The sequence below is a fragment of the Myotis daubentonii genome, chromosome 8 (genome assembly GCF_963259705.1).
Source record: "Myotis daubentonii chromosome 8, mMyoDau2.1, whole genome shotgun sequence".
Taxonomy (NCBI): Eukaryota; Metazoa; Chordata; class Mammalia; order Chiroptera; family Vespertilionidae; genus Myotis; species Myotis daubentonii.
The window spans coordinates 90,023,016-90,050,899 of record NC_081847.1 but is presented as its reverse complement, the minus strand read 5'-3'; the positions used below and the strand labels follow the sequence as shown (position 1 = coordinate 90,050,899).

Here is a 27,884-nt window from a genome sequence, read left to right as displayed (position 1 = left end):
CAAAAGTGCGCTCAGCAGAGAGCCGGAGTGTCGCTGGGGCATAGGCACCTCGACCGTTTACACAAACTTCGAGTCCTGAATCGCAAAGCCTTTATTTGGGCCAACACGATGGGGAAATCTGGGGTAGCGAACAGTCACTGTCAACACTGCCAGTAATTATTCTCTCTTCCAATTAATGGTGACATAGATTAATTATCAGATGAGGCAAAGCCAATTGCAATCAGTCACCCAGAGCTGAAATTAGATCGTTCCTGACAGCAGCATGAAAGTCACCTGTTTCATTGTTATGGATTTGCTGTAAGTAAGAGAGTGGCAAAGCATGCTGGGAGGTGAGTGAGTTTTTCGTCCATGGAAGTGTGAAATGGCAAACAGGTGAATGTCCAATTACACTGCTATCTGAACTGTGTGCCTTTTCCTGTCTTTTATTTAGGCATCCAAGATACATCGGTTGTTTGCTTAATCATCGTTTTCACACGGGCCTTGGGACAAATCCTGGAAGAACTCTACGATATGTTGCATTAAATTTGAAGATTCTTCCTGTTTAGAAGCGACAAATAAAATCAGTAAGTACTCATTAATTAAGAAAACGGTATGTCATTATGAAATCATACACGTGGAAAACATACGAACAACAAAAATAACAATCAACTCCATTACATTATCCTTATAGGAGACAAAAGGGGTAAACACCACAGAAGAGTGTTCTTTCCCTATGACCTAGGAAATCCTTAAAATAAAAAATCAAACTAACGTTAAGGAATAAAGTGAGACACTTAAAATACTCTGTAGCCGCAGAGATTCTTTTACCCCCATCAGTCTTGCCCCATTGCAATAGCTTTTAGATAATATATTACACAGAGGGAGTGAAAGCCGAGCTATTATATAAGGCCAAATTATGAGGACTGTCACTAGGCTTTTCTCCCTATTCCTTCAATGACTGATTCAACGAAGATTTCACTCAATGAATATATTTATTTATAGTAATGGGGGAAAACGAAAAATTCCTCACCCTCCTGTTTACATTTCAACTAGAGGCCTGATGCACAAAATTTGTGCAAGAGTAGGCCTTCCTTCACCCAGCTGCCAGTACTGGCTCCCCTCTGGTACCTGGGACCCGGGCTTTCCTCTGGTTGCCATCAGGCACCTGGGACCCAGGCTTCCCTCACAGCTCTGGTTTCGTTCAGAAAGATGTCTGGTCTAATTAGCATATTACACTTTTAATATTACAGATGTGAGGAAAGAGACAACATACATGCATATGTACAAAGGTATATACAGAATTAATAAAATGCACGTATAAAATATAATATATATTTATAACTACTGCCTGCAGTAATATAGAAATCCCCACCACTTTCTTCTAAGCACATGTTTCTTCTAAACACAAACAAGAGCAAAATCAATAACATGAACAAGGTTAATTTTGATAATCTTGCCTTAAGTTTTATTTATTGCAAAATCTTTTTCTCAAAATATTCCATTATATAAAAAGTATTCACTTTTATTTTTAAATATTTAAAACTAACTATATATATAAAAGCCCAATATGCAGTACCCACTTGGGAGTTCAACTGGGAGATCTGGAGTTCAATCACTCACTCTGACATGCGCTGACCATCAGGGGGCGGCATGGACTGAAGGAAGGCCCCGGCTGGCAGCTGGCAGCTGGGGCAGGGAGGCCCCAGCCGGCAGCTGGAAGGCCCTGATTGGCCCTGATCACTGGCCAGGCTTAGGGACCCTACTTGTGCACCAATTTCTTGCACTGGGCCTCTAGTTTACTATAAATGTGTGCTCTGGTTTTCAATATTGATTTGGTCTACTACCATTCTAAATGCATGTTATAACTGAGCCATAATACATATAAGTGGTTTTCTGGGTAATTATTACATGCCTCATTCCTCAAATGCTTTTCCTAGCCTCCATACCAAAGGCTAAATTGCTTTAATTACCCAAGAAGTGAAATAATTCCTTAAAAGATCTGCCTCTGGGTGTCTCAATGCCATCATGAACACATTTTCTAAAGAGAGACACAAAGGCTATAGTTAAGCAGGTAAAAAACATTCCTATGGAAACTAAGTGCTTTGAACTGATAATTACAACTTAGGTATATAGTGAGATATAGCTTGATATTTATTTATTGGTTATATAAATACTTCTATACTTATTTACAAAAAAGACATTTATAAAATACCTTCCTCTAGGAATAGGAACATAACTCTAAGGGAAAAAATGGATATTTTATGTAAGAGATAAAAACAAAATACTGAAAATCTGTCTGAACAAAGACATAAAAATTCCATCCTGCTCTTAAAAGATCTCATAATTGGAATCAGTAAAAGTTATATGAGAAAAATGTCCGGAGAGAAGAGTCCAAAGTGATAGGACCACTTATTAGAAATACTTATTAGATACACAGAATAGTGAGCCAATGAGTGGTCTAGAAATGTTGTTGTTTTAGTCTTTGTGAGAACTTGTCTTGATTACGGAGACAGCACATGCGAGTGATGATGTGACTGAACTTGATCCCTGAAGTGAAGGACAACACAGGGAAAATATCATACAAGGTTTCGTTGTATGATGAGCACTGGTAACTTGCATGGGTCCACGTGCAAATGGGAGCAAGGCTGCTGGACTTACTCTCCGTGCTTTCCTACTGCAGACATTTGTCAGTAACCAAACGTTAGCTCCTTATATCGGAGATGTGTGGGTCTATAGATAGAAATGGCCTATATTGTCATTCAAAAGGAGGAGCAGGGAATCTCAACCTTAAATTTGTCTGATAAATCTAACTAGGCTGAGTCTTGCTTGCTTTCATAAGCAGCTAATTACACTGACATGTTATTTGCATAATAAAATGCCGGTTTGCATTCTGTTAACCTTAAATTAACATTACATTTACAAACCTGATACTTAGGAGTGTTTCTAAGGTGCTCAGAATCCATTTACCTAAGTTAATAGACATTTCTTTCATATAATTTTTCCCCAGTATTGATTGGGGAAATATATTTTTTTTATGGTAAAGAGCAAATCCACTGTCAAACTCAAGCCCCGTATGAATTGTTAAGGAAAAAAAGAAACCCACTTTGGAATTGATGACATTTAAAACAGTAAGATTTGCATTTCTGTGTTTGTATGAAGTTTTGCACATGGTCACATTTTCAAAGCCAGCTTTCATTAATTTTATCAACTTTTCTTCCTTTGCTTCATGCAAACTTCCTCATGCAGATATTATATCCAGTAATGTCATCTGCTGATGGATACCAGAGCAAAATATTCTCATGTCCCTAAATTAAGCATCCCATTCCTATATTACTAACAGTCCCTATTAGGATCTATTTTAAATAAACCATTAAAATGTATAGAGGTCTGTACAAATAAAATCTAGGTTGTCCCCCTGTAAACAGTGATCAGAGGCAATGAAATCAGGACCAACTTCCCTTTCTAAACACGTTGGTTTTGCTGTTTGTGGGAAAGAGCTCTCTGGTGTGTTCTGAGAAAGGGACTTGGGTGCTAAGGAGGTGAGAAGAGGTGACTCACGCTCCCTAGCTGTGTTCACACGTGGCAGATGGTAACATGGCTTTGAGGGGGCAGGAATGACATTTGGAAGGACAATGAGGCACATACTTCACAGACCAAATAGGACTTCTACAGTTTAGTGATTTTTTATTTTTTATTTGTAGCCCGAAAGACACAACGTTGCTTTAGACCTCGCAGTCCCAAGGGCAGGACAGAAGTTAACTCCGCAGATCTGCGCTGTGACGTGCAATTAATGCTCTATGAGGCGTTTGCCAGAAAAGAGTTCCATGGCCATCAGTTAAAACACTGATGATCATTTCAATTACCAGCTCATTTCTGGATCTGGGAATGTACTTTATTTTGTAAGTATGATTACATTCCTTTCCGAGGCCTCGTCTGAGCTGAGAGCAGGAATCTTTGGCCCTCGACTACTCAACAGGAGTCTTCTGCTCTCGAAAACAGAAAAAGGAGGGACCCACTGGACAGGAGAATATGACTTTTCAGGAGTTTGTCTAAGAGAGGAGCCATTTTTAAGAGGGATGCAGAGACATGTTCGTGTACAGCTGTCCTGGACATGTGTGAGCGGCTCTGTCACATGTCATCAAGAAGGGGTCACTGAGGTCACTTTTTAAATGAAGCCATCAAGTTACAAAAAGACTTTCAAGTAAGCGCAACACAAAGAAATCTAAAAGGCGTGCGATTTCAGCTCTTTGATCTGTCAGACCAGCGTGGCCGCAGCTTGTCCGAACGGCAGAGGGGTGGGCAGGGCAGACCTCCGGAGAGGCGTGGAGAGCGAGGTCAAGCCTCCGAACCCAACCCCACACCCACAAGTCCAACGCCTTCCAAGGAGAAGGACGAAGGGCCCGGTGAGGTTGTGTGGGCTCCGTTTCCGGATGGCCTGGCTGTTTTACTTCGGTGTGTTCAGAGCCAGGAATGAACCTCCCTGAGAGACTTCCTAGAGGCCGGGTGAGGAAGTCCCTCCAAGAAAAGAGCACGGTGACCTGGAGAGAGGTCCTCTGTGCGTGCGTGGCGGCGGCGCAGGCTGATTGATGGGGACAGGGCGGGTCCTGTTCCCAGGACTGTCCATCCAGGTGCAGCAGCTGGGGCGCGGTTCCTCCGGGGAGGGAGTGGGCTTGAAGTTCACGGCTGGGAGAAGTCCTGAGCCCGGCGTTCTCCGTGGGCCAGCTACGGGGCGAGGACAGAGGGCCGGGCGTCTCCACAGCCTTAACTCCCACATTGGCTCCTTCCGAGAACCACACGTGGGCCCGGGGGATGCGCGTTAGAACGGCAGAGGTGAGGCGTGGACGGGGCGCTGGACTACACGCCGCTTCCAGATCAATCTCCGCGGCTCTCTAAGTGAGGTCGCTGTACATCTTTTTTTTCTTTCTTTTTTTTTTTTTTCCGGTTGATTTATATTGTAATTAGGGCAGGGGAGAATCACAGCCAAGGCCAGAAGTGGGAACGTGGCACACATTTTTCATGGAAAGTTTTCCCCCCATAAGTCAGAGCACAGGACGGTATTAGAGGGGGAAAAAAAAAAAAAAAACACGACGAGGAACTAACCGTGCTCAGGAACGTGCTATGGGAGAATGCTAAATCATCTGTGATTTGTCTCAATGTATATATTTCAGTTGATTAAAAAAGCACATGGTGAATTGATCTTGCAGCTTATAAAAGCAATATTTCAGCTTCGGTGTTTTTTATTCTTTTTCTTTAAAAATCAAATTATCTCCCAAAGCATTTGGACTGAAGTTTATTAACAAGGCAATGCGGCTGCGAATGCGTCGCGGTGCACTCTTGCAGAGGGAAGGGAGAGATGGGCTCTGCCTGTGTACACTGAGCCACCTCCGGAAGGTGTAAAAGAACTCAAGGCTGCACAGCTGAGCAGCTGCGGGAGAAAGAAAATGGTTCCTTTGTCTTTTTTTTTTTAATGGGACGTTATTAGATTTTTGGCGGGGGAGCATTCACAGGAAACATTCTATTGCTCGATTTTAACTGGCAATTCAAATATTATCAGATTTCCAGAAAAAGTCAGAAATTCAGAGAGACCAAACCAGCTGCAGGCCTTGGGCTGGGACAGAGGAGATGGGGACAGTCAGGAAGCGGAGGTGACTAGCCAGGCTGCTTTTCAGAAAATGTGGTGGAACATCACTTATAATAACCGGGAAAATGGCCACACCTTTGACAACATACCCAATGATGCAGAGAAAGCGATGCTTTAACTTTTATTTAACATAGTCATATTAAAAAAGTGAGAAGAAGAGGACTATGAACCCTAAACCAGTATATTCTAAGGGAGGAAAGTATTTTAGGAGTAAGTAAAAAACAAAACAAAAAACTCCAACATAACAAAACAAACAATTCTAGCAAATAAGACAAAAAAATAACAAAAGAAAACAAAAAAATGACAAAACAACAACACAAAAAAACCACAAAAAACTGGGAACCCCCCACTTTGTGATCCTGCTAGATTCTTAGGGGGAGAATCCGTGGAGAATAACAGGTCCTAATTTTTCTTTAAGTGAACTAAGTCTTTTCTGCCTAGAATTCAATATAAGAAGTAAATAGAATTGGATATTATTTTATTTTTTCTATTTTCATATTTATTGTTCAATTATTAGCATACCTTTAATCCTACCTGTGTTTTCCTTCTCAGGGTATAATGTTTTCTCAGAGGAAAAACAAAATGTTCTGTGCTCAAAAATGTGGTAAACACTGAATAGTCCACTGCACTTTTTAAATAATTTTAAAGCATAATAGCATATTAAACGGTCTCAAACATTTTGAAAAACACACACACACACACACACACACACACACACACACAAACTTGCTCAACATTTTAATAACAAGCCATTTCAGACACTTCTACCTGCCGGCCCTCAGTAAGATCCCAAAAGATGTATTCTGGATAAACTCTATTGGTGTGAAGGAAATAAGTTAAAATGAGACCTGCGCTTATATTTCAGCCCTTGTACAGACAGTGTGAATTACCTTTCTCTTTCGTTTATTCATTCAACAAACACTCAGCTGCATTTGTTATATCTAAGGCGTCCCCTGATGTTAAGATGGCAGAGGCTGTGATCAGGAGTAGAAAAGCAGCATTTTCAGGAAAGGTTCCTGCCACCACTCCCGCCCCACCGGTAGGTCCCAGTAGACAGAAAGAGATGGTGCCAGGTACTGTATACCAGGATTTTGTGGGTATGTGACTGAGATTCACTGAGGGGCCCGCTTTATTTTAAATATGTTTTTTTTGATTTTTAGAGAGAGGGATAGAGAGAAACATCGAAGAGAGAGGAACATCATCAATTGGCTGCCTCTTGCACGACCCCTAATGGGGATCGAGCCTGCAACCCATGCATGTCCCCTGACTAGAATCGAACCTGTGACCTCTTGGTTCCTGGGTCGACACTCAACCACTGAGCCACACCAGCTGGGTGATGGGCCCATTTTCAAGGACATGCACGACAGTAGTGCATGTTGAACTGTGATGTGCGATGATGTAAGAGTTAAGTGCAACAAGCCCAAACAGGACCTACATATCCTACTCTGAAGGTGTGTTTCTCCCCCTCCCCAATTTGTGTGTTCACAACTTTTGCTTAGGAATCACCTTCAAAACCAACGTTATAACTGTCAGAAAGTCTCTTGCTCCTAATTTCAAACAAAAATGGTATTAATCAAATTAATCACTCATTTTACTCATCGTTCTTGGCTCTGAATTTGATTGTTATAAAAATATAATCAACACACATGAAAAAGACTTGGCATTGTCTATACACTTGAAAGTGTATGCTGTGGGTTGTGAAGGTGGCTCCAGAGCTGTTATTAGCAATGTCATTAGACCTCACAGTGACTGCTAAATGCTTTGCTTATAGAAGTACAGACGGCATGCCGCGAAAATATTTAAAACGTGCAATACCGCCCTCACTGGTTTGGCTCAGTGGATAAAGCGTCGGCCTGCGGACTGAAAGGTCCCAGGTTCGATTCTGGTCAAGGGCCTGTACCTTGGCTGCGGGCTCAATCCCCAGTAGGGGGTGTGCAGGAGGCAGCTGATCGATGTTTCTCTCTCATAGATGTTTCTAACTCTCTATCCCTCTCCATTTATCTCTGTAAAAAGTCAATAAGATATATTTTATAGATAAATAAAATGTGCAATACCTGACTATTCAGTCAGAGGCACTGACCTCTTTTCCCTTAGATCAGTGGTTCTCAACCTTCCTAATGCCGCGACCCTTTAATACAGTTCCTCATGTTGTGGTGACCCCCAATTTCATTGTTACAAATTGAACATAATTAAAACATAGTGATTAATCAAAAAAACAATATGTAATTATATATGTGTTTTCTGATGGTCTTAGGCGACCCCTGTGAAAGGGTCGTTCAACCCCCAAAGGGGTCGCGACCCACAGGTTGAGAACCACTGTCTTAGATTGTCAAATAAAAAATGACAACAGCAACACAACATCTGGTGTGAATGAATCAAAATTATACCTTTTTTTGTCATATCAGCAAATAATCTCTTCGGTGTGCCACAGAATTTTAGTGACTAGTTTATGTGTGCCATGAAATGAGAAAGGTTGAAAATTGCTGGTATAGAAAGTTATGTGTGCCTTGCATTGGCAAAATGTAGTCTATCTTATTTTGTAATAACATACAACAGATATTTATCCCATTCTTGAACTCATCTTTGTTACTCAAAAAAATTTTTTGTCACCTTGCCCAACTTAAAAATTGATGAACAGAATGACTTTATAGAAATGTTATATTTACTAACCAAAGAATGAAGGAGCCATTTATAGCTCATACACACAGACATTTTTCTCCTCTTGTAAAACAACGATTTTCAAGACTTTTGAGGAAGATATGCATATATCATGTATGTTGTAGTGACATGTCATATTAAGGCCATCTGTACATTTTAGACAGGCATGTCAAACAACATGCATTCTACACTGCATTTGGCACTGCTGAGAGTATAAATCTGAAAAAGGCATTGTTTGCCTGGACCCAATCTCTCTGGTGAAAGAAATTAAAGATGTTAAGCTTTAATAAAGCGATTGTCAGATACAGGTATGACAAAACAATGTCTGGACCTACAGAGGCAGGAAAATATATCACCCTGTTTGGGAGGGAAGGGCGTTGAGGGCACCAGAGAGAACTGGGGAGCAGTGACAGAGATGACCTCACGGGAACCAGAAACGGTGTCAGACAATGTCTGGAGGGAAAGGGACATGTCTGTCTTGTTTCCCATTCTATCTCTGTAATACAACTCTGTAGCTGTTTAAAGAATATTTGTTTAGCCGAAACCGGTTTGGCTCAGTGGATAGAGCATCGGCCTGCGGACTGAAGGGTCCCAGGTTTGATTCCGGTCAGGGGCATGTGCCTGGGTTGTGGGCACACCCCCAGTAGGAGATGTGCAGGAGGCAGCTGATCGATGTTTCTCTCTCATCGATGTTTCTGACTATCTCTCTCCCTTCCTCTCTGTAGAAAATCAATAAAATATATTATATATAAAAAAAAGAATATTTGTTTAACAAACAGAAAGTAAGTTTGGGAAGAAAAAGTGGTGGAGGGTGGTGTGTGGTTGAATTCCCAACGAGGATTTGTAGAGCGAGCAGAGAGATGGCTGTTAGAAACAAGGGCCACGGAAAGTGAAAACCAGTCTTTTCCTCTGCACCCCTCGTTGTCTCTCAAATGCCTTCTCTGTTTCCAGTGACATTACATTATTTGATGCTATCAGCTGTCCAAAACTGAACTACTGCAAGAGCATTCTAGGAAATCACCTCACCTCCAGTCATGGCCCGCTACAGAGTTTAAACATCTACTCCACTGCCCGCTCACTACCCACCTACCTTCTACTTCCCACACACCAGCCACAGAAATCTTTCTAAAACCCTGATGTTATCATATCCCTCTCGTTCTTCATACTCTTCAATCCCCGTGCCCCCCCCTCCCACCTAATATCATCAGGATAAAGCTCAAGCGTCTTTCCATGTCACACCATGACTTGCCCATCCGTAGCCATAACCCGACTGCATTCATGTGAGGCACACGGACATACTGCACGTGCTGTCATGTGCAGGGTTCTTTCACATCTGGATCTGGCTGCCCTGTGTTTGCCCTGGAAAGTCTTCCCACGGCTGTGGTTCACTGTCACTGCACTTACCACACTGCATCGACCCTGCCTCTTGACCTGTCTTTTCTCTCTGAGCCTAGATTTTTCTTGAAGCAAGAACTGCATTAGGTTCATTTTGTATCTATAATGCCAACAAAGATATTTGATATTTATAGAAATAATGAAATGTTTCTGTTTTTCACATCAGACACACACACACACACACACACACACACACACACACACACACACACACAGCTATGCTCCCAGATCTTGGCCATGTCTTAGCATTTCAGGATTTTTAGAAATAACTTGCCTCTCTATTGCTTGGTAAATTCATTCCCTATTCACTTGGCCCTTATAATTGGTGTTATTTGAATTTGCTGATTGGTTTCTATTCATGTTTCCTTGATGTTTCATAATGCCTTTTGGTCAATCAGAATTGATGCAAGCTTTCATTATCTCAGGTATTTAGTAATAGGTGTTACTTAGCTACAAATATAGTCTCTATTGTTCTCTTCTCTCATAAAAGGCTTATGTGACCATTTTCTCCCAAGTATTTTTCTTTTATCCATTTGCTAGCCATCAGAGTCCATTTTCTTCATTTATTAGATGATCTAATTTATATCCTAATATATATTTAAAATGTCTTTTATTTATTTTGCTCCATCTGGTACTAACTTACACATTTTTTCTCTTTTGTTTTGCTTGAAAAGTGACTTAGTTATATTTTTGTACCTTAAAACATCTTTTTTCTACACGCATGTTTAAATGAGAAAGATCAAGGAGCCATCATGAATGTCTCTATTTAATAAAGCCAGATGTGTGAGAGAGGACTGTAAAGGCTCAGATGCTGGACTTCGATATATTTCTTTTCATGCATGCTATTTATATGCATGCATAGTAATTGCAGATGCATGTTGGTGGATTTTTTGCAAGTTTAAAAATAAGTATGCAAATTTTATTCAAAACTCAGAAATACAGCATAAAATGTTTTTTGTAATAATGATCTAAGTCTGGATACTATGTCATATCACATAATACAGTTAAACAGCCACTTAGCTTAACAGATGCAATGATTATGGCATATGCTGTTTTCAGGCAAATATGCATTTTGCAATTAAAAAAAATATACCTCAAAGATACACACGCTCTTGTCTACAATTGCAGACCCTAATGACCCCCATTCTACGTTTTTTCCTCCGGTTTTTGTTCTATAGCACTTGCTTAATTGTTCTCCTAACCTTTGGTCTTCTCTTTCTTCTTTGATAGGTGGCATGCTTCTTTCCAGGTTCACCGGGAGGCCAAGTTACTTGCCTTCCTTTCTCTAATTTTCTCTGTTTTCATTCACTTCCTCAAGTTTATCTTCTATGGCTTCACAGCCTGACCACAACACTTGTCATGGCCCCGTGTCATCTCTGTGCCAGTCAGTATTGCTGTGGCTCAGGGGGTACCTCCATCAGGGGTCCCACTCTCCCAGCAAGCAATGTATAACCTGAACGGACTATTAACTGGGCTTGACGGGCCCTACCCATGACCCTTCCTTATTGTTTTGGTTACCCTGAGCTCTATGAGGTGGCTGTTGCTCTACTCTGTCTCACCCTGATAAGCCCATTGTTTGAATGCGTCGGTGCCTTTATGCCTCTGAAATGCCCACCACTTCCCCTTCTTCTCCATCTCCTTTGCTGCTCCTCTAGTACAGGATCTGACCTGTGCAGATCTCCATTTTTTTATGGTAGCTTCTGAGCCACATTCCCCAAATATTTTCACTGGAAGTCCTAACTAGACGAGTTAGCTTTTTAAAATGTCACTTGTGTACTGTAACTCTCTTAAAGTAACCATTCACTCTTAGCTGCACCCAGCTGGCTCCTTTGCCTAACTTTCATTGTCTTTCACGATAGATCCACAGCATACATGCAGAGCATGCACCTGAGCTCTGTCCCTATCTTCATCTCTATCTCTGTCTCTATCTTTGTGTGTACCTTCATCTCTATCTCCATCTCCGTCTCCATCTTCGTCACTAGCTCTCATCCCAAACTAGAGCACTTCGCGGCAGCGTGTTTCATTTGCCACAGCACGGACTGAGAATCAGGGAACATGGGATCTGCATCTGGCTCTGCCATGTACTTGCTGTGTCATGGGGTGGTTCATGTCAGCTCTTCAAGAGTTAACTTACCTTATTTTTACAATGGGCCTGATAAAAATATTCCTTCCCAGAATTATATGTGATAGTTAAATTAAAAGGAACACAGATTGCAAGTATAAGGTGCTATAGGAACACCGGCTAGCAGCGGTTCTCAACCTGTGGGTCGCGACCCCTGAAAAATACCTCCTGCATATCAGATATTTACATTATGATTCATAACAGTAGCAAAATTACAGTTATGAAGTAGCAACGAAAATAATTTTATGGTTGGGGGTCACCACAACATGAGGAACTGTATTAAAGGGTCGCGGCATTGGGAAGGTTGAGAACCACTGAATTGCTGCTGGGACTCACTGGCTATCCCGGGGCTGTCTGCACCATACAGTGCAGCTTCCTCCATTTCTTCTCAAAAAGCCTTGTGAGGTGAGTGTGTGGAGCGTGTGGAAGAGACTCCCCCATCTTAACATTTAGGAGGTAAGGACAACTTAAAGGAGGCATGAGCAGGCTTTTCTGCAGGATCACTGTGATTTCTAATCTGTCAGGATAAATATTTCTAAAGAAGGAAAGAGAGTTAAAAGGAGAGAGGAAAGATAAGAAAAAGGATCAGTTTGACACAGTAAAAGTAACATTTTGTAATCCAACATCAGCCCCGGATTTTGACTTTGGTATGAATCAGCTGGCTGAGAACTTTCTGATCCAAAACAGGGAACGGCGCCAGCTGGCAACTCTAGCAGCTAAATGCGGAGATCCTTCTAGTTCTATAAAAAGGTGTTCGCAAGAAACGTGCATTTGACTTATTACAGAAAGGGAATGATCTGACCATGAAGTCGTGCAGTGTTTGCTAGAAATTGAACGTTTAAAGGCCTATGAGGTGAAAATTTTTGACCATGTATAAGAAACGTTTATCCCATGCTTTGCTCACTGCACTAACAGATGTTTTTATCTGTTTGGGTTTTTTTGCATCTAAAATGGTGTGATGCTAACCTAGCAGCAGGGTGCGGGATCAACTCTGCAAAAGAAATTCTCTTGATCAAACAGTGTCGGCAACACTATGGGCATTTGCCTCTGGGAAGGTGTGAGTCAGGGGCAAGTGATTAGGAACTCTAATGTACTGAGGTAGCATTGGTGAGTAGTGGGGAGCCTTATATTCATCATTAACTAACTTAGCCTATTTACATAAAGCTGCGATTTTAAAATTAGGTTGTTAGGATACTGAATGTCATATTATTGGCTATGTAATAAATATGCCCAATGAAGAAAACTGGGATATAGGAGAATGCTACATATTTCATAATTTTATACTAAGCAGTGGAGTTTTCATTTTGGTAGGTCATTTGATTCTCTGCAGGTGGCTACGCCTGCCTCTGAGTCACATGCTACACAAATGAAATGAGATTATCTTTGTGGGTAGCATCGTATGATTTGGAATAAGTCTTTAGGTCTGATATAAAGATCCTTCGAATAAATCATCCAGCTAAGCTTCTGTGGCCCCAAACTCCTAATTTAAAAATGTTGATAAATGAAGTACCTCTTTAGTTAATAAATGAAGTATCTCTTTAGTTATCCTTTGTCAGCAACATTCATTTTAATGGAAAGTGAGTTTACAGGGTTACATGATTGAACTACTGAGCCAAGTCAGTGTTGGCAAATGATGGGCTAAATTATTGATGTTACACACTAATGAATTCTGATGAGAAATAAAACACAGACATTACGTTTCAAGTGGTTCATAATTATTTTTGTACTTTAAAAGCAATTTTATTCTTTTTCCAAATCATACTGGTTCTGTACAACAAAAACATAGTTAGTGATTATACCAAAATTATTGAGTTTGCGGCAAAAAACACTCTTGCAAGTTTTCCTTTCTGCAATGATGATATTATTCACACTAGGTTTCTGATTTTTTTTTAATATACTTCTGGGAAAGGATAATTAAATTAAATGTCTAAATCTTAAAACCAGTGTCTTTAAATAAGATAATCTGCTTTGCAACCATGGTTAGCATTTCAATAGATGTGTTTATAATCTATGATGTGTCTATCAACACATTTATTGGAGATGTTATTTCAGGTAATGACACATACAGAGGGACTTCTGTGAAGCAGCTTTATTCTAGTAAAGAAGGTGTCTACCAATGTGTGATAGGAAATAAAGTGTGTACTCTAAAATGATAGGCAGTTGACAATGATTGCAGCAGGTTCATATTCAGGGAAGTCACACCGAGAGCTATACATTCCATGGTGTGATGACAGCCTCCTTTCATGTTTCCTTATGACTTAACTGTCCCCGATGGAGACTTAAATTCTGTGGTTCTGTGACCTTCCTTCTTACTAATGGAGTGACTAGTTACTGGAGATCTTAGTCTGATTTTTAAACAACAGGGATCAAAGTAGAAATCATAGTAGATGAGGTGTTCGTCCAAAGATTCGTTACTTGTTAATCATGAGTGTTTGGACAAGTCCCTGAGCTTCTCTACAGCTCAGTTACCAAACCTGCTACCTGGGGCAACAGGTCCTCTTCTCCTATCAGAGAGGGTTGTTACAAGTCACACATCAGATATGCATGAAACTGCAACCTCCTATGAACATATGAGGTCAATTTATTTCTGATATTTACCTAGACCAGTGATGGCGAACCTTTTGAGCTCGGCATGTCAGCATTTTGAAAAACCCTAACTTAACTCTGGTCCCATGTCACATATAGAAATTTTTTAATATTTGCAACCATAGTAAAACAAAGATTTATATTTTTTGATATTTATATATTTAAATGCCATTTAACAAAGAAAAATCAACCAAAAAAATGAGTTCGCGTGTCACCTCTGACACGCGTGTCATAGGTTCGCCATCACTGGCCTAGACTCTAGTTCATTTTAGGGAGGTCAAAATTAGTGTGAAAAATATTCCCTTTACCAACTGAGGGATATGCTGCAGGGAAAGGAATGGGGAGAGTTTTCATGCCAAGGTTCACTCAACATGCCAGGTTATTTCCCTCTGACAGTAACAGATGCAGATCTGTACAAGTATAAAAACCCAAAGGGGAGACGTCTTTCATTGTGTTGGAATGCGAAAGGAGATGCCGTGCTGTGGTTCTCACTTGGTATACAGTACATGAAATTTAAAAAAAACGTGGGACTTGTTTAATCTAAACTCTGTAACATCCCATTTCCACATTAAGGTTTTACGGGCTCATTTTCTTCGTCTTCATCATTTTCTCTTTATCTATGGTAGAGTTGACACCATATGTGAATGACAAGGCTACTTCAAACTTTATCTCTTTAGTATTTTATTAAATATTTTTATCTTAATATCTTCCTCATTATAACTGTACTGTTCATTGTTCTATAATCTTGATACTCTGGGATGAAAAATCATGTGTCTGAGTTAAACTCACATCAAAGCAGCATCGTTATATAATGATGATGCTAAGTTGTATGAAAAATACCTACTGGGTATGCTCCATTAGTCACTAATTTTCAAACTTAAAGTCCTGTCTTTGAAAAACTCCTCTCCCCCACAACACTGACATGGCTCCTCCACTTGAAAAATGCACTGCCTGTATAAAGTGAATTTAAACATAATACAGATGCTGAGTATTATTTTGTTTAAGTCCCAGAAAAAATCAGAACACATAAAATTTTATCTCTTTCTAATAAAAACAATTATAGATATGTTTATTTTATTAAAAAAATTAAAAAGCAATACATTTTGGTTTTAACATGCTATTTAACATAATAAAGGAGGCAGGTAATTTAATTTGGGAAATTTAACATTGAAAAATGCTTTGTTAATCTCTTGAATCTACATTATTTTGATATATGTGTAAAATGAATGTATTTCCATCTTAGATATCAATATTTAAATAGAGGTTCTCCTTTGTTTATTTCCAAATATATTTTATGTGTTTTATTTTAGTGAGTTTTGTTTTCAATTGATTTCTGAGAGAGGAAGGGAGAGGGAGAGAGAGAGAAAAAAACATCAATGATAAGAAAGAATCATCAATCAGCTGCCTCCTGTACCCACCCTACTGGGGATCGAGCCCAAAACCCAGACATATGCCCTGACTGGGAATCGAACCATGACTCCTGGTTCATGCTCAACCCCTGAGCCATACCAGCCAGGTTCAAATATCTGTTAATTACTGATTTTTATTAAGTCCATTGTGGTAAAAAACAAACAAACATATCCACTATAGTATTTCAATCCTTTTAAATTCATTGGAACTTGTTTTATAACCCAGTGCATGGACCATATTTGGAAATGTCCCATATGCACTTAAAATAACGTATATTCAGCTATTGTTGAATGGAATACTCTGTATGTCAAATAGGTCAAGTTGGTGGATTGTGTTATTCAATTCTTCTATTTCCTGACTGACTTTCTTTCTGCATGCTCTATCAATTCCTAGAGGGAAGTATTAAAATTTCAAACCGTAGTAATGCATATTTTTATTTCTACTTTAAGTTTTTTCAATATTTGCTTAATATATTTTTCAAATTTCCTTTTTTAATTAGATGCATATGCATTTAGGATTGTATATGTGCCTGCTGAATTGAATTCTTCTTTTAATAAAATTACCCTCTTTATCCCTGGTAATTTCCTAGTTGTGAAGTTAATTTGTCTGATATTAATATGTCCTTTCCAAATTATGCTTGGTGTTACATACCAAGTATTTTCCCATCCTTTTACTTTTAACCTCTCAGTATCTTGTATTTAAAGTGTATAATTTTTAGATAATTAAGCTTGAATCTTATATGTTTAGCTAATGTGACTGTATCTTGTTTTAAAATTGGGTTTTTAGTCCATTTATACTTAATATAACTTTTGACATGGTTGAATTAGGTCTACAGAATTGATTTTTTTTCTAGATAGAGAATTCTGGGTTCATTTTTTCTTTCAGCAGTATACATTTTCTGGCTTTAATAGTTTCTGATGAAATGTTAAACTTTTATTTCTTTCTTCCTGAATGCTTTTAGCATTTATCTTTTTTAATTTGTTTGGTCTTTAGTTTTCAGAAATTGACTACAATGTACCTAGGTATGACTTCTATGTATATATCTTTTGGGGGCTTCTCTGAGTTTACTGGATCTGTAATTTATGTTTTATACCAAAATGACCGTATTATTTTTATACTTTTTATGTGTTAAGTGCACTCCCCTCTGATAGCTAATAAGTTAAGCTATAGTAATACCATGAGAGTGTGGGAGCCCAAGACAGGCTGCCCCAAAATATCCCATAATGGCATGATGATTACTTTAAGATTACTTGACAAGCAGCTGCGGCCAGAAGGGAACCTTGACCTTTGTCTCCTTGAATTCAGGAATAGCCCTCGTAAGTGAAAGGTGTCCTCACTGCACTGGGAGACACCCTTTATCACTAGAGTTAAACAACTCAGAGCCAAAAGTCTGTATAATCAACTCCTATTGCCTCTTTTCTAATTTACTATTTTTTTCACATTCATCACTAAATAAAAAACCACAACAAAAAACAAACCCAAGCCTCATTCAGATTCCTTTATATGAGCACTAATTTTCTTTGTCCTGTCAATTTCTCAAATTTATTATTACTTTGTCGAAATAATACAAAAAGGTGCCTGGTTTGATCATTTCTTTGAGCCTCATTTTATGATCTGAGCACCAACCATACTGTGATTCTCCACTACACACATGTTAAATTGATGTTCTTCCAATTCATCTGGTCTTGTGTCAATTTTATTATTTTATTACTAGTCCAGACACAATTCTTCCCCTCCCCAATAAGAAGAAATCCCTAAAAAGTACATGCAAAATTTTAGCACTTGGTTTGAAAAATGGCCAAGAATTATTTACCGAATTTCAAAGCATTCCTGGAATATCAAACCTAAATTGGTCAGCCTGTTATCTGTAGCCTTAAGGAAGATCTTACTTTATCTCTTATCTTTCACTATCTTCCCCTGAGAACATTTAATCTCAGTAATGGAGATACAGAAAACTGCCAAAGTACCCTGGCTAAGAGCAGGTCTCCTATCGCCAAAATATGTCATCTCCACGTGTTTCCGTCTCCTCTTCCATAAATGGGACCATTATGAAAGCATCTCCTAGCGTTCTTTGAGAATAAATGTATAAATTTTTTTTTTTTACACAACAGATACTTCTAGGGATTTTTTTTTGTTTTTTTAAAAATTTAAAATTTTTACTGTTTAAAGTATTACATAAGTCTCCTCTCCCCCCCACCCCCCCATTGATCACAACACCAGATATCAAGCTGTATTACAAAGCCACTGTTCTCAAAACTGCCTGGTACTGGCACAAGAACAGACATGTTGACCAATGGAACAGAACAGAGAACCCAGAAATCGACCCAAGCTATTATGCTCAATTAATATTTGACAAAGGAGGCAAGAGCATACAATGGCGTCAATAAATGGTGTTGGGAAAATTGGACAGATACTTGCAAAAAAATGAAACTAGACCACCAACTTACACCATACACAAAAATAAACTCAAAATGGATAAAGAACTTAAATGTAAGACGGGAAACCATAAAAATCTTAGAAGAATACATAGGCAGCAAATAATCAGACATATGTCAGAGCAATATCTTTACTGATACATCTCCTAGGACGATGGAAACTAAAGAGAAAATAAACAAATGAGACTACATCAAAACAAAAAGCTTCTGTACAGCAAAAGAAACCATCTACAATACAACAAGAAAGCCCACTGCATGGGAGAACATATTTGCCAATATATTCTTCGATAAGGGTTTAATCTCCAACATTTACAGGGAACTTAACAAAAGGAAGATAAACAATCCAATCAAAAAATGGTCAAAGGACCTAAATAGACACTTCTTGAAAGAGAACATACAGAAGGCCAGGAGACATGAAAACATGCTCAAAGTCACTAATCATCTGAGAGATGCAAATGAAAATGACAATGAGGTACCATCTCACACCTGTCAGAATGGCTATCATCAACAAATCAACAAACAACAAGTGCTGGTGAGGATGCGGAGAAAAAGGAACACTCCTGCACTGCTGGTGGGAATGCAGACTGGTGCAGCCACTGTGGAGAACAGTATGGCGTTTCCTCAAAAAAAAATTTTTTTTGATTTTTAATAGAACAAGGTGATGTGGGTTTTGCTTTGGGAGGCCATGTTTTATAATACTGTAACATTTCCAAGAGTAAAATATTAATTTGAAAATATTTAAGTAACTTTAATAAAATAGTCTTCACATAGTCAATATGGGTTTCTAAAATAGATCATTGTCTTACTTTTAAGACAATTGAGGCACTGAAAGTTTTTACTGGGACGGACGGATAGTAACATTTCACAGCATCTGGAACCACATTTATATTCTAATGCCAAATCGCTTATTTCTCACATAGAGACAGTCATCTCCAGATCCTAGGAACAAGCCTCTTGCAAAATGGAAGGGGAAAGAAAACATTAAGTAAATGCGAGTGTCATTTTCACTGCAGATTCCACTGTGGACGGTATCTTTTAAACAGCCGAGGCCCATGTGCAAAGCCTGGGGATTTGAGCATGTATATTTACACCAAAGGTATTTATTAAAATCCATCCCGAGGTTTGTGACAAATCAGTTCATTCTCCTTTTCCCCACCAAGTGTGCGTGGGGTATACACTGACTTACTGAATTCATCCTTCATGCCATCGCGGCTTATTAAAGAGGTTAGAAATGTATAAAACTCCGGTGGGATGTGGTGTCAGTGCTTCATCACACTGCCCATCGTTTGCTTTTCAATCTAGATCGAGGCGATCTTGCCTCCTGGCCTGCAATCACCTACCTGCACAACTAAGATTTTCTGAATGCTCTCCTGAGATTCCGCCTGGAACTGGGCCAGCCGCACCCGGCTGTACAGGACCACCAGCCGGAGGTACTTCTGCCACCTCTTGTGTATCTGCCTCTGCAGCTGACAGAGCTGAAGGGAAGGGGGCAGGGAGGAACACAAGTCAGAGCCGGGGAGGAAATTAATGGCAGTGTTCAAGAAGAATGATGGAGGGAAATATAGAAAGCAGTCAATAGCCCACTCTGCACCGGGCGGGCCCGACAGGAATTTCACAGTCTCTTGGCTTTTCAGCCCACTCATGTGCACTCATCAGAAACCAGTCACATCTGGCCGCCAGGATGGGGGGTTAATTTTCTCTAAATGCCTCAGCAGTTTTGTTCTAGCGGAGGCAAACTCTGTGACTGCAAAGCTGATGAGTAAAATATTTCTCCTTCACCCAGTTTAACTCAAAACCGATAGCCTCAGGACATATTGAACCTTTCTTTAAAAAAAAAATCTTCTAAAGCTGTTTTGAATGGCACATCAGGTCAAGCCAAAGTTTAAAAATGCAACTTGGAGACTTTGATGGACACCGTTGCTTCTTTTCTTCCTCATAAAGCTTACCATGGCTTGGCGATGTGTGCTTCGGAGCGTGACGAAACTAAAGAGAATTAACTTAGCTATCAACTGCTGAGGGAGAACAATAACAGGAAGAAATTTCCAGCTAGAAGTCCCTATTAATCTACCTCCCTCTGACTGCGTGACATGGAAACATCGCACTGCAGCAAAGTACAGTGGATGCAACGTTTAACACCGAGTCTATTTGGAAAAAGGGAGACTTGGGAAGGGGAGTGGGGAGGAGGGGAAGGCATTCCATACCTTTGGGAAGTTTAATATAACACCAAGCAAACAAAAAGCACAGACGTTCAATCAAGACATTTGTCCTTCCGGTTAGCACAGTCACGCCAAGCAGAAATGTTATAATCAGGTTATTTTCAGAGAAATAAACTTTATACCAATGAATGGTAAAATCCATATGAAATTTACATGTAATATATTCTGTCACTGAAACCTCGTTTGGATTTTGATAGTGTGGATAATTGTTTATGCTGATTTTTTTAGTGTGTTTTGTAGAATAATAAACACCAAACATTTCATATCAAACATTTCTTCATAACAGAATAAAACATGTCACAAAATATAGCTGTTGTATGTTCTATTATTGATCTGGGTACTGGTTGCATGTAAGGGATCCTTTGTGAAACTGCATCAAACGGTGCACGTATAACTAGTATACTTTTCTATATGCATATTTCAATAAAACAGTTTACTTACAAATAACACTTTTTAAGAAGTTACCTGGGGTTGCATGTGGTTTATTATCATTATCTTCACTATGCATTATAATAAGTAACACATAGGTATTAATGTAATTTCGTTTACAGTAATATGAAGTCTCTATTCTTGGTTAATTAGTTAATTTAGGAAGAAAATATAACCTTAAGAACTATAAATATTTAAGCTTGCTAAATGCTTCAATACATTACCTGGAATTAGTTTATGGGCATACCCAATAATTTAGGCTATTGAATTGAAGAGTAACATCACTTTTTGAAGAGAAAATTTGGCAATATTCATTTTATCTTCTATAATATTTTAACATATATTTACAGAAAATATTTTAATAATGTTAAAATATTTTTCTGCCAACTCTGACAGCCAATGAGGGGAAGGTATTCTTTATCTTAATATACTCACTAAGACATAGGACACCTTAGTCTATATATTACACAATTATTGTGGTATCCACAAATGCAACAAAAGGCAAGTAAGAGGAAGATGAGTTTTAGAGGAACACCCTAAAGCAGTGGTTCTCAACCTGCTGGCCCTTTAAATACAGTTCCTCATGTTGTGACCCAACCATAAAATTATTTTTGTTGCTACTTCATAACTGTAATGTTGCTATTGTTATGAATCTAATGTAAATATCTGATAAGCAGGATGGTCTTAGGCGACCCCTGTGAAATGGTTGTTCGACCGCCAAAGGGGTCGCGACCCACAGGTTGAGAACTGCTGCCCTAAAGGGAAGGTAACTTTTTCAAGTGGCAGGTCTTCAATATGTGGGAGGATTTGCAAGGGGGAGCTCATCAACCAAAGGGATCTGAATAGTAATGTTTCCCACATGCACACCTCACAGGAGCAGCAGCGGCCGTGGACATTAAGTCCCGCTTATGCAGTTTCTGCATTCTAGCTTGAGGTAGCTACAAAGGCCTTTAATTAGTCCATATGCAAATATTAACTGCAGCTGCTGAAGTAGAGAAGTTCCTTAAGTATCAACTAAGAAAGAATAGTATCTCAAAAAAGATATTTTTTGGGGAAATCTATAGTCCTCTGGAAAAAGAACCAGGAAAGGAAAAACAAACAAACATGAAGGAATCCTTGAGAAAAGAACAGCATCCAGTAAAAGTCACATATACACACATACATGATGATGGAACATACATAGAAAAAATGATCAACAGCCCTAGCCGGTTTGCTCAGTGGGTAGAGCATCAGCCTGTGGACTGAAGGGTCCCAGGATTGATTCTGGTCAAGGGGACATGCCCAGATTTCAGGATCCCCATTGGGGGGTGTGCAGGAGGCAGCCGATCAATGATTCTCTCTCATCATTGATGTTTCTCTCTCTCTCTCTCTTCCTTTCTCTCTGAAATCAATAAAAGTATATTTAAAAAATGATCAATAATATATAGAAAAAATGTTTAAGATGCCGAGAAAGATGGCTGAGAAAGAATTGGCAGTGATGCCAACTATTTTTGGAAAGTGGGTATGATGATAGAAACCCAGTAATAATATGTCAGCAGACAGTGATCACTCAATAAATATTATTGAAAATAATTCAATAAAGTGAACTCGGAAAAATTTAGTGGCAAAAATGAAGAAGTGAATAAGACTTCCAGGAACTTCCTAATTAGTGGGAGAAGCGAAAAATAAACCAGCAATGGAAGAGGCGCACACAAAGGATACGCATCCTGCAGGTGATGGCAGAAATTAGGTGGAGAACCAAAGGAACTGGAATGCTTTTGATCTCTCCAACCTCAATTAGCCCAGTATTGTTGGAATGAAACACTCGGATGATTGCATTCCTGAAATACAGTCATTTATTCTTAAAATGGTCACAGTCCTGCCCTCTGGCCCCGGATTTAGAGGAGGTGAGGTGGGGTGTGAGAGGAAGTGGCAGGGAAACAGAAAGGGACACAAATGCAATGGATTTACTTGCCATGACGGAACTGCGAGCCATTGACATAAACCGAGCTGCTGCTTAGCCCCAAACAAATACTGCTAGAACTTTGGCAGAGAACGGACATATTCTCAATGAACCACAAAGGAGCATGTTGGAACAGGAAACGCCATTCAGAAAAAGATCCTCAGTTTCCCTCAATTTTGTTTTATGAAAGAGAGAGTGAGGAGATTCCATTTATCAGGAAAGCCGGGTCAGGCAACAGTTGGTGTGTGCTCTGAGCCATCTGCAATGGCGAAACGGAATTGGAAGCGTTTTCTGACGGTGGCTTCTGACCAGTTTGAACTGGCAGTAGCCTTGCGCAGAAGCCTGGCTCTCGTCCTTGCTTTCTGAGCTCCTTGCTGAAGGAAGCCCAAAGATGGAATCCACTGATCCTTTCTAGATACTGATCTCTCTATACCTCTCCATGAAGAGAAACATCAATCACTGTCCACTCTGACAGCATGTGGAGAGATACAGAGCTGGTGATCTTGTGGCAAAGTGAGCAATGCACAAAATATGTACGTGTGAACACTGTATACAATACACAGCTATATATTTGGTAAAAATGTGTTCTGTAGCTTTGATTAGGCTCCCATGACATTCATTAAGAAAGATTTTAGAGCATGATACTGGTTCACAGTAAAGCAGGGGAAATTAATGTGTTGACGTTCAAGAATGAGTCTCCATTTCCTATTTTAAACTCTAAATTATATGAATTCTGTTTTTAATCCATTACTTTGTTTGCTTATATAAATTCATGATACTTGCTAACTCTTTTATGTCACATAAACCTGGATTTAATACTAAGGTTATAATGCATATATCATGCCATACAAAACCTCTCATTATATGAATCTAGATTTATGTTACTTTATTGCTGTTATGCATGTAAAAATTAAAAGAAGAATACAATAACACTTTTTATATTCTAATTAAAGGTTTCAAAAATATTAGGACTTATCCATAACCATATTAGTACCAAAATATTGCCTTATACCTTTCCCATGTGCTCAGCATTGAAATGAAAAATGTGAAAACATTACCTTTTAGGTATTTTCCAGGGCCGGGTTGCAGCGTACAATTTTCTGGTTTACATTATGAAGGACACAAATAAAGCCTTACCATATCTAGCCCCAAGGGACAACTGGGACACAATGCGGAAGAAAGGGGTGAGACAGAGTTGAAGTATATTTGTTGCTTGCTGTGTCTGAGAAAAAAAATGTTCATAGGTGTGATTTTAAAAATAGGCCCTCAAGTCATATGCTATTCCTTCCTTTTAGAAGTGAAACAGAATTCGGGCCCTTGAGTGTGGGCTGGACTGTCACTTTCTTGTAAAGAACAGAATATAGCAGAAGGAATAGCATGCCACTTTCATCCCTCTCTCTCTTCCTCTCCTCTCCCCTCCCTTCCCCTCCTTTTCTTTCTCTCTCTCTCTCTTCTCTCTCTCTCTCTCTCTCTCTCTCTCTCTCTCTCTCTCTCTCTCTGCTTCTGTCCTGGGTTTTCTCTGTTTCTAGAATTAGATCCCTTGAGCTGGGGGAAGCCAGCTCCCATGTTTGGAGAACGGCTCTGTGGAAAGACCCACATGGTGAGGAACGGAAGCAGATTTTGGCCAACAGCCTGGGCATCATCTTGGAAGCAGATGCCCCCGCCTCTTCAGGTGGCTCCTCCTGACCTACAACCGCACTGCAACCTCGTGGGAGACCCCACGCCAGGATCACGCGGCTGAGCAGCTCCTGATGGTTGGCCCTCAGAAGCTTTGTGAGAAAATACATGTTTGTTAGTTTAAGCTGCTTGAGTTTGGGGCCACATGTTACGCAGCACAGTTAACAATAGATTCTGAACTCTGTTCGCCGACAGAGGAAAGAACTGACCCCCCTATTTTCTGACTGGAAAGTAAAGTGCTCTTCTAACTCACTGGCTTAAGCCTGAAACTGAAAGTGATTTATTAGTAACAAGAGGGTGATTAATAATTACCTATTGATTGATGAAATATAGTTTGTTGCATCCAGGAGCTCATTATTTTAATTAAAGACAGTAAATAGGGAGTATAATTTAATAGTTCCAGAAATTTAAAAATGGTTCATTATCAACAAATATTTTCATGTAACACATCAATATATTAAAGAGAAAATAATCATCCCCAAAAGAAGTTGATATGAATCAACACTGAACAAAACCAATCAACAATGAAAAATTATCTAGTTATAAAAACAGGAGAAAATTTATTTCATCTCATAAAGGCTATAAATCAAAAACTCCCTACAAATATTTTACTAAATAGACACACTTTAGAAACATTCCCATGAATGCCAGGAAAAATAAAATAAGGATGTCAGAAATCAATACCTCTATTTAAAACTGTAGATTCTGGCCAAAGTAGTAAAAAAAAAAAGAAAAAGAAAGAAAGAAAAAAGATAGGTATAATAGATAGAAAGAATGTCTACACTGAAAACTCAAGGGGCTCTTCCAACCATCAATAAGAGATAATGATTCTGAGAGAATGTAGGAACTATTTTGCCTACAAGATCAATATTTAAAAACATCAACACCATTTTGAAATCAGTAATAACCAATTTTGAATTGTCATTTTAAAAATGCTATTCATAATCACAATATAAAATGTGAGGTATCTAGGTTTCAATTTATCAAAGAATATGCGGGATTTTATAGAGACAGTTAAAAAACATCTTTGAAAAATGTAAAAACAGAATAAGCGGAGAGGTGTAGTATTCCACAAATGAAAAAAGTGTGTCAAGGGCATGTCAATTTTTCACAAAGTCGTCTACAATCTGATCAGGTTTTATGGGACTTGATCCAAAATTTATATGGAGGAACAAAGAATGGGGAATAGCTAAGACACTTGAGAAAGAGGAGAACAAGTTCAAATAATTTGACAGGCAATATGCAAAACCTGTCTTAAACCTATGGGAACTAAGATATCAGTATTGGAAAGGATAAACATTTGATCAGAAAAGAGACATTCAGGTGAAATATAGAAATTTAAAATATGACAGAGATAGCACTCATAGCAGGGAGATAGGATGGCATGATTAGTTTTCCCTACATGAGATCTAAAATAAAATTTGATCTTTAGCTCATAATACATGTAAACAAAATGAGATGGACTAAAATGAGAAAGCTAAACTTTAAACTTTTTGAAAGAAAATACGATAAAATAGCTTCATGATCTTTAGGAAGAGAAGGACTTAAGCAAAATATTAACATCCGTTCTAAAGGAAAGAATTAATACATTTAATGACATGAAAGTTTAAAAGTCTAAACATTAACAAAATAGCCCACTGGTTTAGAGAAGGCGTTAATGAAATGAATAGCCGTCAAACATTAATTCTGTGACATAGAAAGAGCCCTACAAATCAGTAAGGGAAAATGTGCCCAATATGCCATAAAAAACGGGCAAAGGACACCAGAAGGTGATCCACAGACAAGGACAACGATTTGGTCTGTAAACATAAAAGCATATTTAACCTCGGTATAAAGCACAAATAAATGTACTTCACACTCATCAGATTGATAATTACTTTTAATATATTTTTATGGGTTTCAGAGAGGCAGGGAGAAGAGAGAAACATCGATGATGAGAGCGAATCATTGATTGGCTGCCTCCTCCATGCCTCCCACTGGGGATCGTGCCTGCAACCTGGTTTATAGGTCAACGCTCAACCACTGAGCCACACTGGCTGGACGGCAATTTATTTAAAAGCAATAGAATAAACGTTCCGCACCTGTTGCTGGTAAAAATATGAGGAAAAACCACAACACTTTCAAATACTGTTCAAATCTGTGTGTGATTTTGCCGGGAGCCGGTCCATCCTTTCTGTTTCAAGGGACCTGGCATATATGGCATACGGTTCTTAATATGTTTGCTCACCTTCTTGGCGCTGTGTTTTAACCAAGGTCACCTCTCCGAGAAAGGTTGTTTCCCCACGTAGGAATTTTTCCCTGAAGTCAGGGAGGGGATGCCTCTCCTAGAAAGGTTGTTTCCCCAGGTAGGAATTTTTCCCTGAAGTCAGGGAGGGGATGAAACTCCTTAACTAAGTGCCAGGTGGGTAGTTAATCACTACAAACAATCATGCTTAAGCTACATAATCTTTACTCCCTGGAATGGAGATAAGAAACGCCCTAACCTTTGTAATAGAGATTGATAGGATTGAATCAACTGGTATAAATACAGTTGTAACAAGACAGAAACACTCAGAACTTAGAACAGAATCAAGAAGACAGAACCTACACGGAGCCTAGAGACAGAAGAACTTCGCTGGAGAGAGCATGCCGGAGGATCCTGGAGAGGGACTGGCCTCGGAGCCTAGAGACAGAGCCTAGCGGGAGAACATGGCAAGGGATCCTGGACTGAACCTGACTACAGAGATTGGCAGGAGAACCTGACTGGAACCTGGACACTGAACCTGACTGGAGAGCCTGGACAGAACCTGGCTGGAGAACCTAGCGAGGGAACATGGCTACAGAACCTCGCTGGAGATCCGAAGCAGAACCTCTCTGGAGATCTGGGCTAGAGATCCTGGCTAGGTTGCTGATCAACTGAACGCTGCCTCCGTACCATTCCTTCTTCGCCGACTCCGTCCACACCTTTGGGGACCCCTGGACCTGCTGGGGTTAGACCCCGACATGATTTTACGCAAAGACTTAGGAGAGCAACTTGCCACTGTGTATTGAAGATGCCCCCTTTGGGCCGCAGTTAGACCCACACCTACATGAGCTAGACCGCTGTTCCGGGAGCAGCAGGGCAGTGCCATCCAGATCCTGTTGGAAATACAGTCACTCAGACCTGAATCAGAAACTCGGGCCCAGCAACTGCTGCAACAAGACCTCCAGGTGGCCTGGCGCAGGCCAAAGGCGGAGACACGGCTCTCAGCAATGGTCACACACGTTCTCGTGAAAGCACTGAAAAGTGTTCACTTACAGCACTGCTTGCCATAGTGAAGGTCTGGGAGCAATCTGATCATCTAACTTGAATAATGAAAAAATACATTGTGGTGTGGTCATAACCTAAATGAATCCTAACATTTAAAATAAATAC

At 39.5% G+C, this 27,884-nt stretch overlaps 1 protein-coding gene across 1 annotated transcript in view; it reads right to left on the bottom strand.

Annotated features, from left to right (window-relative positions):
- Positions 1-456: 456 nt before the first annotated feature.
- CCDC178 (coiled-coil domain containing 178) overlaps positions 457-27,884 on the bottom strand; it is a 246,104-nt gene continuing 218,676 nt past the window's right edge. The window contains exons 19-20 of the mRNA XM_059704943.1: positions 19,567-19,701; positions 457-537 (exon numbers count right to left, since the gene is read on the bottom strand). Of these exons, the coding sequence (XP_059560926.1) occupies positions 457-537; positions 19,567-19,701 (216 nt within the window). The remainder of the gene's footprint in view (positions 538-19,566; positions 19,702-27,884) is intronic.